At 38.0% G+C, this 12,443-nt stretch overlaps 1 protein-coding gene across 4 annotated transcripts in view; it reads left to right on the plus strand.

Annotated features, from left to right (window-relative positions):
- The window catches only part of agbl4 (AGBL carboxypeptidase 4), a 587,706-nt gene extending 580,066 nt beyond the window's left edge, over positions 1-7,640 (plus strand). For all 4 annotated transcript variants that reach the window (XM_062999017.1, XM_062999019.1, XM_062999018.1 and 1 more), the window contains 2 exons: positions 4,451-4,547; positions 5,706-7,640. In XM_062999017.1, the coding sequence (XP_062855087.1) occupies positions 4,451-4,547; positions 5,706-5,808 (200 nt within the window). In that variant the 3' untranslated portion in view covers positions 5,809-7,640. The remainder of the gene's footprint in view (positions 1-4,450; positions 4,548-5,705) is intronic.
- The last annotated feature ends 4,803 nt before the right edge of the window (positions 7,641-12,443 follow it).

Below are 12,443 nucleotides of genomic sequence, written 5' to 3' on the forward strand. Positions count from 1 at the left end.
CGTACCAGATAGGTGCACTTATTAACATGCACTGTGAGTGTATATGCTGGGATATTACAAAGCACATAATCGTGGTTCATTTGTAATCCATTGGCGCTTGTTAATTTGTATTGATATTTAAAAAAAATAGGCACCTAATTGCTTTTTTTACGAGCATATAAACTAAAGCTCATGTCTCCTTTGTGTATTTCTCCTGATAACACTTATGAATAGAAGCAAGTCTCACAATGCAGATCTTTATCCTTTTGTCATCAATAATATCTACTGTTGCGTACAAGATCTTTGCCCTTCTGTGGACTGTTTGTTAAGGGTAAATCCCATGGCTACTTGATGACGCACAATGGCCATCTCTGTGGTGCACTTTTTAAAACCTGAGCCAGGATGCCACACTGCCCTCCCTTTTGATTATGCAACACCTCTCACCTTGTGTCCTGCAGGGACAGTGAATGTTTTGGAAACTTCCACACCTCATGACTTCCAAGTCGCTGATGCCCTATTTCAGCAGCCCTGGTTGCCATTGGCACGTCTCCAGCAACCAATCAGAGCTCAGGAGGGTATGGCTTGCAGCTGTGATCGTGATGAAGTCTTTTCCTCTTCCTCATTGGGCTGTCCATCACCAGCGTCCTGGTATAGATGTGCACGATGTGAAATCACAAGCTGAGAGGCCATCTGCACACGGCAGGCTTTTGGGTTATTTCTGTCACTGCTTAGGGCAGGCATGCACACAAACACACTTTGGAGTTTCTGTTGATAAACAGAAAACACTGAACTTTTCGTAGGTCAAAGCACAACATGCCAAGGATAATGCAGATTTTAGAAGGCCTTGGCATAGTAATCCTATAAAGTTGCCAGGACTCATAGCACAGAAATGTAGCCTACTGACCAAAATATCAGACAACCATGCTAGCATCTGTCTTTGTTTTAGAAATAAACCTTGTCCCTGTTATCCAAAAATAGCATTTGTTGTTTTTGAAGTGTTACAGAGGTTGCACTTCTGGCCAGATGGTGTATGAATACAGGCACCGGAGTCATAGAGAGAGTTCCAGTCAGCCCACTGGGATGACGGATGAAGACCAGGATGACTTCACATGCTGCAATGGCTGTCTGGGCTACAGCGAGCAGGTGTGAGATGAGGGAGCTGCCGACTCTCAGAGCCAAAATAGTTTAAATCAAAGACAGATGCCATGCCCTCTGTGCTAATCAAGGGAATGAGTAATAAATGAGCAACCTTGCCCCTGGCCTTTTTATTTAGCTAATAAAATGAATTTGGAAATTGTGGCATAAATAACATTGTTATGCTTTTGTAAATTAAAGAATAATGGGCCTTAAAATATTATTTAATCTGTACTGTGTTTGTGTGCTATAAATGTGAGTACATCACATGACACAAATAAAAATGAACCCAAAGACAAGCAGTGTATAAAATAACCTATAAACCATACGGATTTACATTAATTGCCTACAACCAAAATCAAAAAAAGTTGGGACAGCATGGAAAAAGCCAATAATAAAAAAACACAAAGTTTCTTACATTACTTTGACTTTTATTTGATTGCAGACAGGATGAACCTGAGATATTTCATGTTTTGTCTGCTCAACTTCATTTCATTTATTAATAAACATCCATTCCTGCATTTCAGGCCTGCAACACATTCCAAAAAACACAATAATGCATTTACCACTTTGTAATGTTGCCATTCCTTTTCATCACACATGTTAGGCACAGAGGATACGTGATTTAGTGTTTAGCTTTTATTTTGTCTTATTCTTCCTGCAAACACGTCTTAAGATGTGCAACAGTACGGGGTCGTCGTTGTCACATTTTTCATTTCAAAATTCTCCACACATTCTCTATTGGGGACAGGTCAGGATTGCAGGCAGGCCAGTCCAGTACTCGTACCCTCTTCTTCCACAGCCGTGCCTTTGTAATGTGTGCAGCAGGTGGTTTTGCATTGTCTTGTTGAAAAATGCATGAACGTCCCTTGAAAAGATGAAGTCTTGAAGGCAGCATACTGTATGTTGCTCTAAGATCTTAATGTACTTTTCTGCATTAATGCTGCCATCACAGAAGTGTAAATGACCTTTGCCAAGGGCACTGACACCGCCCCATACCATGACAGACCCTGGCTTTTGGACTTGTTGCTGATAACAGTCTGGATGGTCCTTTTCGTCTTTGGTCCGGAGCACACGGCGTCCATTTTTTCCAAAAAAGACCTGGAATGCTGATTCATCTGACCACAATACACGTTTCCACTGTGTGATGGTCCATCCTAGATGCCTCTGAGTCCAGAGAAGTCAACGTAGCTTCTGGACATGGTTAACATAAGGCTTCTTTTTTGCACAGTAAAGTTTTAAGTGGCATTTGTGCATGTAACTCTGTATTGTGGTGCTTGACAAAGGTTTGCCAAAGTAATCCCTCACCCATGTGGTTATATCAGCTATTGTTGAGTGGCGGTTCTTGATGCAGTGCCGTCTGAGGGATTGAAGATCACAAGCGTTCAGCTTAAGCCCGCACCCTTGGCCTTTATGCACTGGAATTCCTCCCAATTCCTTGAATGGTTTAATGACATTATGCACTGTAGAGGGAGAAATATGCAAATCCCTTCCGATCTTTCTTTGAGGTACATTTCAATCATTTTCTCACACATTTGTTGATAAATTAGAGATCCTCTGATCATCTTTGCTCATCAAAGACTCAGCCTTTCCTGGATGCTGCTTTTATACCAAACCATGATTACAATCACAGTCACAGTCACCTGTTTGGAATCACATCATTATTTCACCTCATAACTAGCCCAAATTGCCTCCGTCCCAACTTTTTTTGGAATGTGTTGCAGGCCTGAAATGCAGGAATGGAGGTATATTATTAACAAATGAAATGAAGTTGAGCAGACAAAACATGAAATATCTTGGGTTCAAACTGTCTGCAAACAAATAAAAGTTAAAGTAAATTGATTTTATTTGCATTTTCCATACTGTCCCAACTTTTTCTGATTTGGGGTTGTAATTTCATATACATAAAATGTAACCTGATCTTTTTCCAGCTTACACCAATCAGCCCAAGCATAAGGATTACTCCAAAATGTGCCTGTTTAGTAACAATTCTGCATGTAACTGTCAGGCTGATAGTAGTTACTCATAGTACACAGACTGAATGCAGCAGATCTGATCAGACATAAAGGCTTTGTTAAGGACCAAGTTGTTATGACCAGACGGATGGATTTACAGTGTTTGCCCCTGTCCCGGTTTCTTCTATTTTTGCACATTTGTCACACTTATATTTGAAATCATCAAACATGCTTTAGAGCTGATTTGGTGTTGGTGTGCAATGCCTTTTTATTCACCAAACATATAATTTTATATGATTAGTCTTAGGTGCACTGTGAAACACCAACACTCTGAAATCCATTTTTATCACGTTAATGATTAAGTTCTTTTTAACCATGATCCTTTTAATTACATAAAAAAAAACAGACTTTGTGTGGCTTTTTACATATGACATCTTACAACCCATACCTCATGTTTTTTTAACTGTAAAAGGAAGTGGGAAAAGAGAAATAAGGGCTTTTTTGGTGTCTTGTATCAATTAAAGAAATGTGACATTGTTTGCACATCCACAGGTGAAACATTACATGTCTGTATCAATTTACAATCATCCAAAGAAAACCTATTTTTCTCAATTTCTGACTTATTTTATTGTACATAACACTATAGCAGTGTGTTGTTTTATTCCATAATGGCTCTCTGCTTGCCTCTCAGCATCAGTAGATTGGCATCCATGCAGCAGCACTGTAAAAGGCATGCCAACATTACGGTGGAGTGCTCTGGGTAATAAATGTGTTCTGTAATGTGCTCATAGTGAAGGGGGAAAATAGCATGGCTTGCAGAGTAGTTGTATGAATTTAAATAAAGCCCTAGCTGTGAATAACTGCTTTATTTTCCTCATGGCTGACTGAAACACGGTTGATTTGCAAATGCTGGTGAGCTGTTCTGGCTTTTTACTCTTTACTTTGCTCTGCTGGGTATTGCCCAGCTATTTATGTTGGTTTTGGACGAGTGAAATTATATTTGGGCTTTATTTATATATTTATTTGTATTTTAATTAATATGTGCATGTCAGAACAGAGATTTATAGACTCTGAGGGAGTCTGCATACGACTGGCAAGGCCTCAGAGGCAAAATCATAGATTTATGGGGTCTTTTAACATACAAAGAACTGAGCCTAAGGAGATTTCCGTTTTAAATGTTAGAGGTAAACAGATTTGCTTCACTGCATGACAGTCCTAGCATTTAGAAATGCAGCCAATGTGATCATGGTAAATTGATCTGGGATTTCATTTTAATTTATTTTCTCATTAAAATGGTAAATTGTATGGTACATGTTGAGATGCTGTGTTATTTAAGCAGTGTTAAGATGTGCAAAGGTTTACTTCCTTAACATGTTAAACAGATATGAAACTGGGCAGAAATGTGGCACGGACATTTCTCGATTACTATAAACTAAATAATCTGATTGATAAGAATACAATACCAGGCCACATAACAAGGTAGGTACTAGGTTTCTCTGTGTTGTTTGACCCTGTATAAGATTTCGTTTACAGACAAAATCCCTTTTGTTGTAATAAGAATCATGAGGAAATTCTACACTTTAATGGTAGAAAGATAATTATCCAGTTAGGGTCCCGGGGGGGCACAATGAGGGCACATAGTAACACCCTGGCCAGTCCATTGCAGGGTAGACACACATACACACACATATATACACACACCCATTCAACTATAGGCCAATTCAGTGTCTCCATTAACCTGACTGCATGTTTTTGGACTGTGGGAGAAAACCGGAGCTCCCGGAGGAAACCCACGCAGTCACGGGGAGAACATGCAAACTCCGCACAGAAAGGACCCGGACCGCCTCGCCTGGGGACCCAGGACCTTCTTGCTGTGAGGCGACGGTGCTACCCACCGAGCCACCGTGTCACAAAAATATAAAGATCATTAAATTGCACTCTTTTGATTCCAGCAATGATGATGTAAAGTTTATTTTATTAATTACATACTATCATATTTACATGTTTGTTTCAGGAAATTCAAAAAATGCCTCTCTCGTGTTTCTGTCAGCAAAACAATACTAATTGTTTATTTCAAATATGTTGCTTGCTTATCATAAAAAATGAGATCTGTGAGCTGAGGTGAATTTCCTTCTTATTGCAATATTTATAAGCTTTGTCTTAAATAAAATGCTTCTTAGCTTGGCAGATTTAAAGCGCATTGTAAAAGAGTTGTAGGTAATTTTGCTATTTCACACAAGCTTTGCCAAAAACTATTTTAGTCTGTTATTTAAATGTTTGAATGTTTTTCTAATTTGCATCTTATAAAGGCAAAAGAGTCATTACTGGACATTAAAGACCACTAAATATACAGTATTTTCATTAAGGTTTATTTTTAAGGTACGAGTCAGTAGATGCATTTGAAATATATACATTTATATATATGTGTGTGTCTTATTTAAAAGTGTATAACATTTTACAATAATAGTCTGTACTCTCAATAGTAATGTGCAGAATTGTAGTACTAACTTCAGGATTTGCTTGTAAAGTTACTCTAAATTGGAGTTTTTTTTTTTTATTCATAAATAACTCATTGTTGTTTTTCGAACATTGTTAAGGGTTTTCATTGTGCACTCATCTCTCTGTTTTTGTTGACAGTTTGGATGCAGTTTCTTTTGGTCACCAGGGAAGCAGCGATAGAAACGACAAGAATCAAAATGGGGAGAAAAGTGGGAGAAGATTTCATGAAGTCAGAGACTAATGAGGCACAATATTGTACAATATATCAATCCCCATTAAACTGGACAACATCGACACACAGGAACTTAAGATCCTGTGTAAAAAAAAACTTGCCATCATTCACAATAAGTTTGTGGACTCCATAACAACCAATGTATTTGTATATAAATGTTTTGTTAGGTCTTTACTTGCTTTACCAGCATTAGTGTGTTTTTGCTTCTTCACAGATGTATTACATTTATGTTTTCTTACTATAAAGTGATGCATGCATTGAGAATTATGTTGACTTTACCTTTACTTTCTGCTACTTGTTTGAATGAAAGATTGTTGTTTAAATACAAATATTATGTAATTGGTTATTGTATTTAACTGGGCGGCACGGTGGCTCAGTGGGTAGCACTGTCGCCTCACAGCAAGAAGGTCCTGGGTTCGATCCCCAGGTGGGGTGGTCCGGGTCCTTTCTGTGCGGAGTTTCCTCCGGGTGCTCCGGTTTCCTCCCACAGTCCAAAAACATGCCACCAGGCTAATTGGAAACGCTGAATTGTCCTATAGATACCTAGCCGCTAGATGCACAAACCAGTGCATTGTAGTACCAGTCCCAAGCCCGGATAAATAGGGAGGGTTGTGTCAGGAAGGGCATCCGGCGTAAAAACTGTGCCAAATCCCGCCGGCGACCCCTAATGGGAAGAAGCCGAAAATGCCGACCCCGTAATCGAAAAACGGGACAAAGGCTGAGGAACAAGGTTATTGTATTTAACTATTGTATTTATTGCTATTCTTTCCAGTCATTTTTCATGTTGATTTCAACATTATTCACTATGACACTGTATGAATTCACTGCCTAATATCATTCATGATTACTCAGACCACAGTTACCCAGTTTATGCCAGGTCATTTTATGTGTCATATTTGTATGGTGTTCTAATACAATGTAACCACATGCAACAGCATCGGATTTCTGTTTTCAACCTTGTTTTGGGTTTTTAAAAGCAAAAAGAGGTGCAGCAAAATGTTGCATTCAGGTTTGAGCTCCTTGAAGTCAATAAACATGCTAGTCAGTGAATGTGCTTTACTATATTATGTAGTTGGCAGGGTTTTGTTTGTCTAATCTGTTTTCTAAAGATGTGTGTTATACATGTGAATACATCTGTAGGGATGCATAATCACCATTTTGCATCTGTAGAATAAACATTAAAATATCTATGCTTCCGTGTAGTGAGTAATATGGCTAGGTTTGCTGTTTTCCCATTGGCTTAACAAGCCATTTAGAAGCCCAAAGACTTCAAAGACAAAGGTTGTCAGGAGTCAAAATTGAATGTTCAATCATTATATTAATTTAAGTTAAAACATGCACTAGCAGCCACACTAGGCTTCCTTCTCGTACATGGTTGCTTGCCTTTCATTTTTAGGCAATTTGCATTAGATAAACCCCCAGATGGTATTGTTAAACAAAATAGGCTGGTAGTAATGATTACTGCTAAAAGAAACAGTATTAAAAACATTAAGCCACTAAGTAACAAAACAAATAAATCAGGATCTTAAATCATCAGGTTCACATGATCTAGAAAAACCAAATGTACTGATACAACACAGGACTACTGTTTATCTGTATTTAAAGCAGTTTCAGCAAAATTGAACCAGATCTACTTTACAACTCAAGAAGATTCATAAATACATAAGAAACCCATAACATGGTGTTGAAAATGTTAATGACTGTGTGGACTTTAAGTTTTGAGCCTTGTGCACTGTGATGTTTGTTAGTTTTTGTTTGAGGGTGTTGTTTTGTTTTTTGTTTTTGTTTTTCAAACTCTGACAGCACATACACTGATCAGGCTGTCCATTTGATCAGCTCCACTTACCATATAGAAGCACTTTGTAGTTCTACAATTACTGATTGTAGTCCATCAGTTTCTCTCCATACCTCTTTAGCCTGTTTTCACCCTGTTTTTCAATGGTCAGGACCCCCACAGGACCACCACAGAGCAGGTATTATTTAGGTGGTGGATCATTCTCAGCACTGCAATGACAATGACATGGTGGTGGTGTGTTAGTGTGTGTTGTGCTGGTATGAGTGGATCAGACACAGCAGCGCTGCTGGAGTTTTTAAATACTATTTCCACTCACTGACCTCTCTATTAGACACCCCTATCTAGTTGGTCCACCTTGGAGTTGTAAGGTCAGAGACGATTGCTCATCTATTGCTGCTGTTTGAGTTGGTCATCTTCTAGACCCTCATCAGTGGTCACAGGACGCTGCCCATGGGGCGCTGTTGGTTGGATATTTTTGGTTGGTGGACTATTCTCAGTCCAGCAGTGACAGTGAGGTGTTTAAAAACTCCAGCAGCGCTGCTGTGTCTTATCCACTCATACCAGCACAACACACACTAACACACCACCACCATGTCAGTGTCACTGCAGTGCTGAGAATCATCCACCACCGAAATAATACCTGCTCTGTAGTGGTCCTGGGAGAGTCCTGACCATTGAAGAACATCGTGAAAGGGGGCTAACAAAGAATACAGAGAAACAGATGGACTACAGTCAGTAATTGTAGAACTACAAAGTGCTTCTATATGGTAAGTGGAGCTGATAAAATGGACAGTGTGTGTAGAAACAAGGAGGTGGTTTTAATGTTATGGCTGATCAGTGTATGCATTCTTATTAATTTGCATTTTCCACCTACACTGCTGTAAATTTTTTTGTGGAAACATTTAGTAAACATCACATTCAAAAACCAGGCACTTCAGTACACAGTCTGTGTGGGCTGATTTAAAGTTTAAAGCTGAGCTGTTGTTGCTCCCAGATGATTCCACCAGGAAAGCTCTTAAAAGGCAGAAATTTGTTGAAAATGTGATTATGTGATTTCCATGCTGAGATTTTCAGTAAAATCTATTTAACTGCCAGTGTGTTGTTTTTTTGAGATTGCAGAACTTAATGCTTATTTTTGTATATGTTAACATGTGCTTACATTGACCAGATAGTGTATCTTATCATTAATTACAAAAAAAGTATTCTGAGTCTGTTAAATAAAGTGTACATTGTCCCATCCTGTCTTTTATTTTCTCTCTGATTCTGTCAGACCCTGGCTGAGGAGGGATGGCTCACGCTATCAGTCAACTGTTCCACAAAGAGCAATGTGTATTTTTTAGACCAGTCATTTGGAATAAGTGAGGTAATCAGTCAGAAGTAGCATAAACAAATGACTCACATTTTACATGGTGAACAAGAAGATGGAGAGAGCTAATGTGAATGAGAAAACACATCCATCTACAGATTCTTACACACACACATTGCACTGAGTACCTCACCTACCCACAGTGCTGTCATTTTTTACCTGTTTCAACCCATTACTCCTTTTTGCTTGCTTCAGTAAGCCAGGCACATCATGACCTAATTGTCCTTATGCAGTTGTAAATTGTTAATATTTTGCTTCTACATTTATATGTTCCATTTTTAAATGCTAGTTGCTCCAGTTTTTTTAATTTACCAAGTTTTTCCAGGATTTTTAAATGACCAAATCACCTCCCTGCCTTTTCTTTCATTCAAAGCTCAGTTGCATGCTTACTATATACAACTGCATGCATACATTTTAACCTTATATAACCTTTATTTTGACCGGTTGGAAAGCTCTGTCATAAATTTAAACACTGAGTAAAGACTTTGAAGGTAAATCTGTTTGGTCGTTTCAGTTTTAAAACAGTATACTAAAGTAAAACACACTATAACTTTAAAATGTTAGCATATATTGAGGCTTGATTAAAATTACTTATAGAAGTACTGCTTAAATCTTCTTGTGGTGATCAAGCACACGACAGCTGCCTATTGTTTAATTATCTTGCTAAATAACATGTACTGGTTTTTTTTTAACTTATTTTTTCTTCAAAGCAAACAATATCTGTTATTCGAAAGAGAAGTTTATCAGACACAATCTGCTACTGTGCAAGTGTGAGTGGGAACTGAATTACAATTACATGCAAGCTATGCATTATCTTATATACTATAATTGTCACTATAATATAAAGCAGGGATGTCCAGTTTGGCCCATTTTAACTAATAAAACAAGCACTTTATTAGTTACACATATCTGAAATATAAATTCATTGTTTTTAATAAACCACACCTACCACACAGGTAACCATTGAGAGTACACAATTCTAGAAGTGGACTATTCTTAACACTGCAATGCCACTAATATGTCAATAACCTGGTGGTGTGTTGTCCTTGAATGAATGTATCAGGTGCAGCAGTGTTGTTGGGTTTTTGAAAGCTTTAATGTCATGCTTTAGCTTTATGTTTGTGCTCTAACCACAAATATATATCCACCAGCATCCTGTGATGAGAAAGTGACCACTAATGAAAGACCAAAGGAAGATTAACACATTGTGATTCAAAAGTAAGGGGCTCCATTGGCTGTATATCTGCAGTGAGTGCTAACAAAGCAGAACTTTAACATAGAAGCCATTCAGTTGAAACCGTTGTTAAAAGTCACAACAACAGTGATGCACCTTATACACTCACATCAGAAATACACACACTACGATGTCATTACTATTACTCACGTGCCCATTGTTGGTGCTTTCGGCGGTGGACAGGGGTCAGCATGGGCACCCTGACTGGTCTGTGGCTATGCAGCCCTATACACAAAAAACTGTGTATTCTGACACCTTTCTACCAGAACCAGCATTAACTTCTTTTGAGCTACAGTAGCTCGTCTGTTGGATCCCCACGTGCATCAATGAGCCTTGGCCGGTTTACCACTGTTCCTTCTTTGGACCTCTTTTGGTACATACTGACCACTGCAGACTGGAAACACCCCACAAGAGCTGCAGTTTTGGAGATGCTCTGACCCAGTCGTCTAGCCATCACAATTTGGCTCTTGTCAAATCCTTACGCTCGCCCATTTTTTCCTGCTTCTAACACATCAACTTTGAGGATAAAATGTTCACTTGCTGCCTAATATATCCCCCCACTATCAGATAATCAGTGTTATTCACTTAAACTGTCAGTGGTCATAATGTTATGCCTTGTCGGTGCATATCCACAACAAATAACAATGTACGGGCCAGATAGGTGTGTCTAAGTGTGTACAAGAAATACATTCATAAATGTTCATAAATGCTTAGTAAGTTTTCTTAAGTTCTTAGTTATTTTGTACGGAAGCGTATTGCTGCCACACAGTTAAAAAAAAAATACCGTCAGTATGTCGTTATAACGAGAAAGGATGTCGTTATAACGAGAAAAGGATGTCGTTATAACGAGAAAAGGATGTCGTTAAAACGAGAAAAGGATGTCGTTATAACGAGAAAAGTTCATTACCTCAAATGCTGCACAGCTGATGGAGCGTATCTGCTGATGGAGAGACAGTTTGCACACATGCATGATGCTGTAACTTGTGTAACCTTACAGCTTGTGGTGCCGATCAAGATTCTCCTTTAGGATCAACAATGTCTAAACTTGGTTTAATATTCAACATTTGTCTGACATTCGGCATTCCGATCTAAATAAGTGCTTCAAAAAACACATAAGACCTTCTTATTTGATGATTTCTTACACAAATGAAAATAGTCAACATACTACAAAAACAAGTTTATGTTCAATTTAAGATTACGTCTATTTATCTAAAGAAAGGTTATAATGAAACCGTTTATCCAGCTCCCACTTCATGTAACGAGTTAGGGACCGTCATAAAACTAACTGAGAAACGTAGGAAACATTTACTCTGCACTTATCCACACTAATAAATCCATTTAAATCTGGTATGATTTGTATTTTTGGAAATATAATTTGTATATTTGAAATATAAATTTATTACAGATTTATTTATCTTTATTTAAATGTAATGTAAAATAAATACCATGTTATTTCAAAAAATAAGGTTTTTGTAGTAGGTGAGAAACATTGATGTGTTTTTGTAAAAACTGTTTGACATTAATTCATCAAATCATACCAGATTTAAATGGATTTATTAGTGTGGATAAGTGCATGTTTCCTACGTTTCTCAGTTAGTTTTATGACGGTCCCTAACTCGTTACATGAAGTGGGAGCTGGATAAACGGTTTCATTATAACCTTTCTTTAGATAAATAGACGTAATCTTAAATTGAACATAAACTTGTTTTTGTAGTATGTTGACTATTTTCATTTGTGTAAGAAATCATCAAATAAGAAGGTCTTATGTGTTTTTTGAAGCACTTATTTAGATCGGAATGCCGAATGTCAGACAAATGTTGAATATTAAACCAAGTTTAGACATTGTTGATCCTAAAGGAGAATCTTGATCGGCACCACAAGCTGTAAGGTTACACAAGTTACAGCATCATGCATGTGTGCAAACTGTCTCTCCATCAGCAGATACTCTCCATCAGCTGTGCAGCATTTGAGGTAATGAACTTTTCTCGTTATAACGACATCCTTTTCTCGTTTTAACGACATCCTTTTCTCGTTATAACGACATCCTTTCTCGTTATAACGACATACTGACGGTATTTTTTTTTTAACTGTGTGGCAGCAATACGCTTCCGTAGATACGTAATTTTGATATTAGTTACTAGTTTAGGAAGTTTGAACGTAGCAGCGAGCCTGTATGTCACGTGACCACTTCTCGTTTGACTCGCTACTTTGTATCAGCGTCAGTGCCGCTATGACAACAGCGTTTAAAG

Source organism: Trichomycterus rosablanca, chromosome 7, assembly GCF_030014385.1.
Source record: "Trichomycterus rosablanca isolate fTriRos1 chromosome 7, fTriRos1.hap1, whole genome shotgun sequence".
In the NCBI taxonomy this organism is placed as follows: Eukaryota; Metazoa; Chordata; class Actinopteri; order Siluriformes; family Trichomycteridae; genus Trichomycterus; species Trichomycterus rosablanca.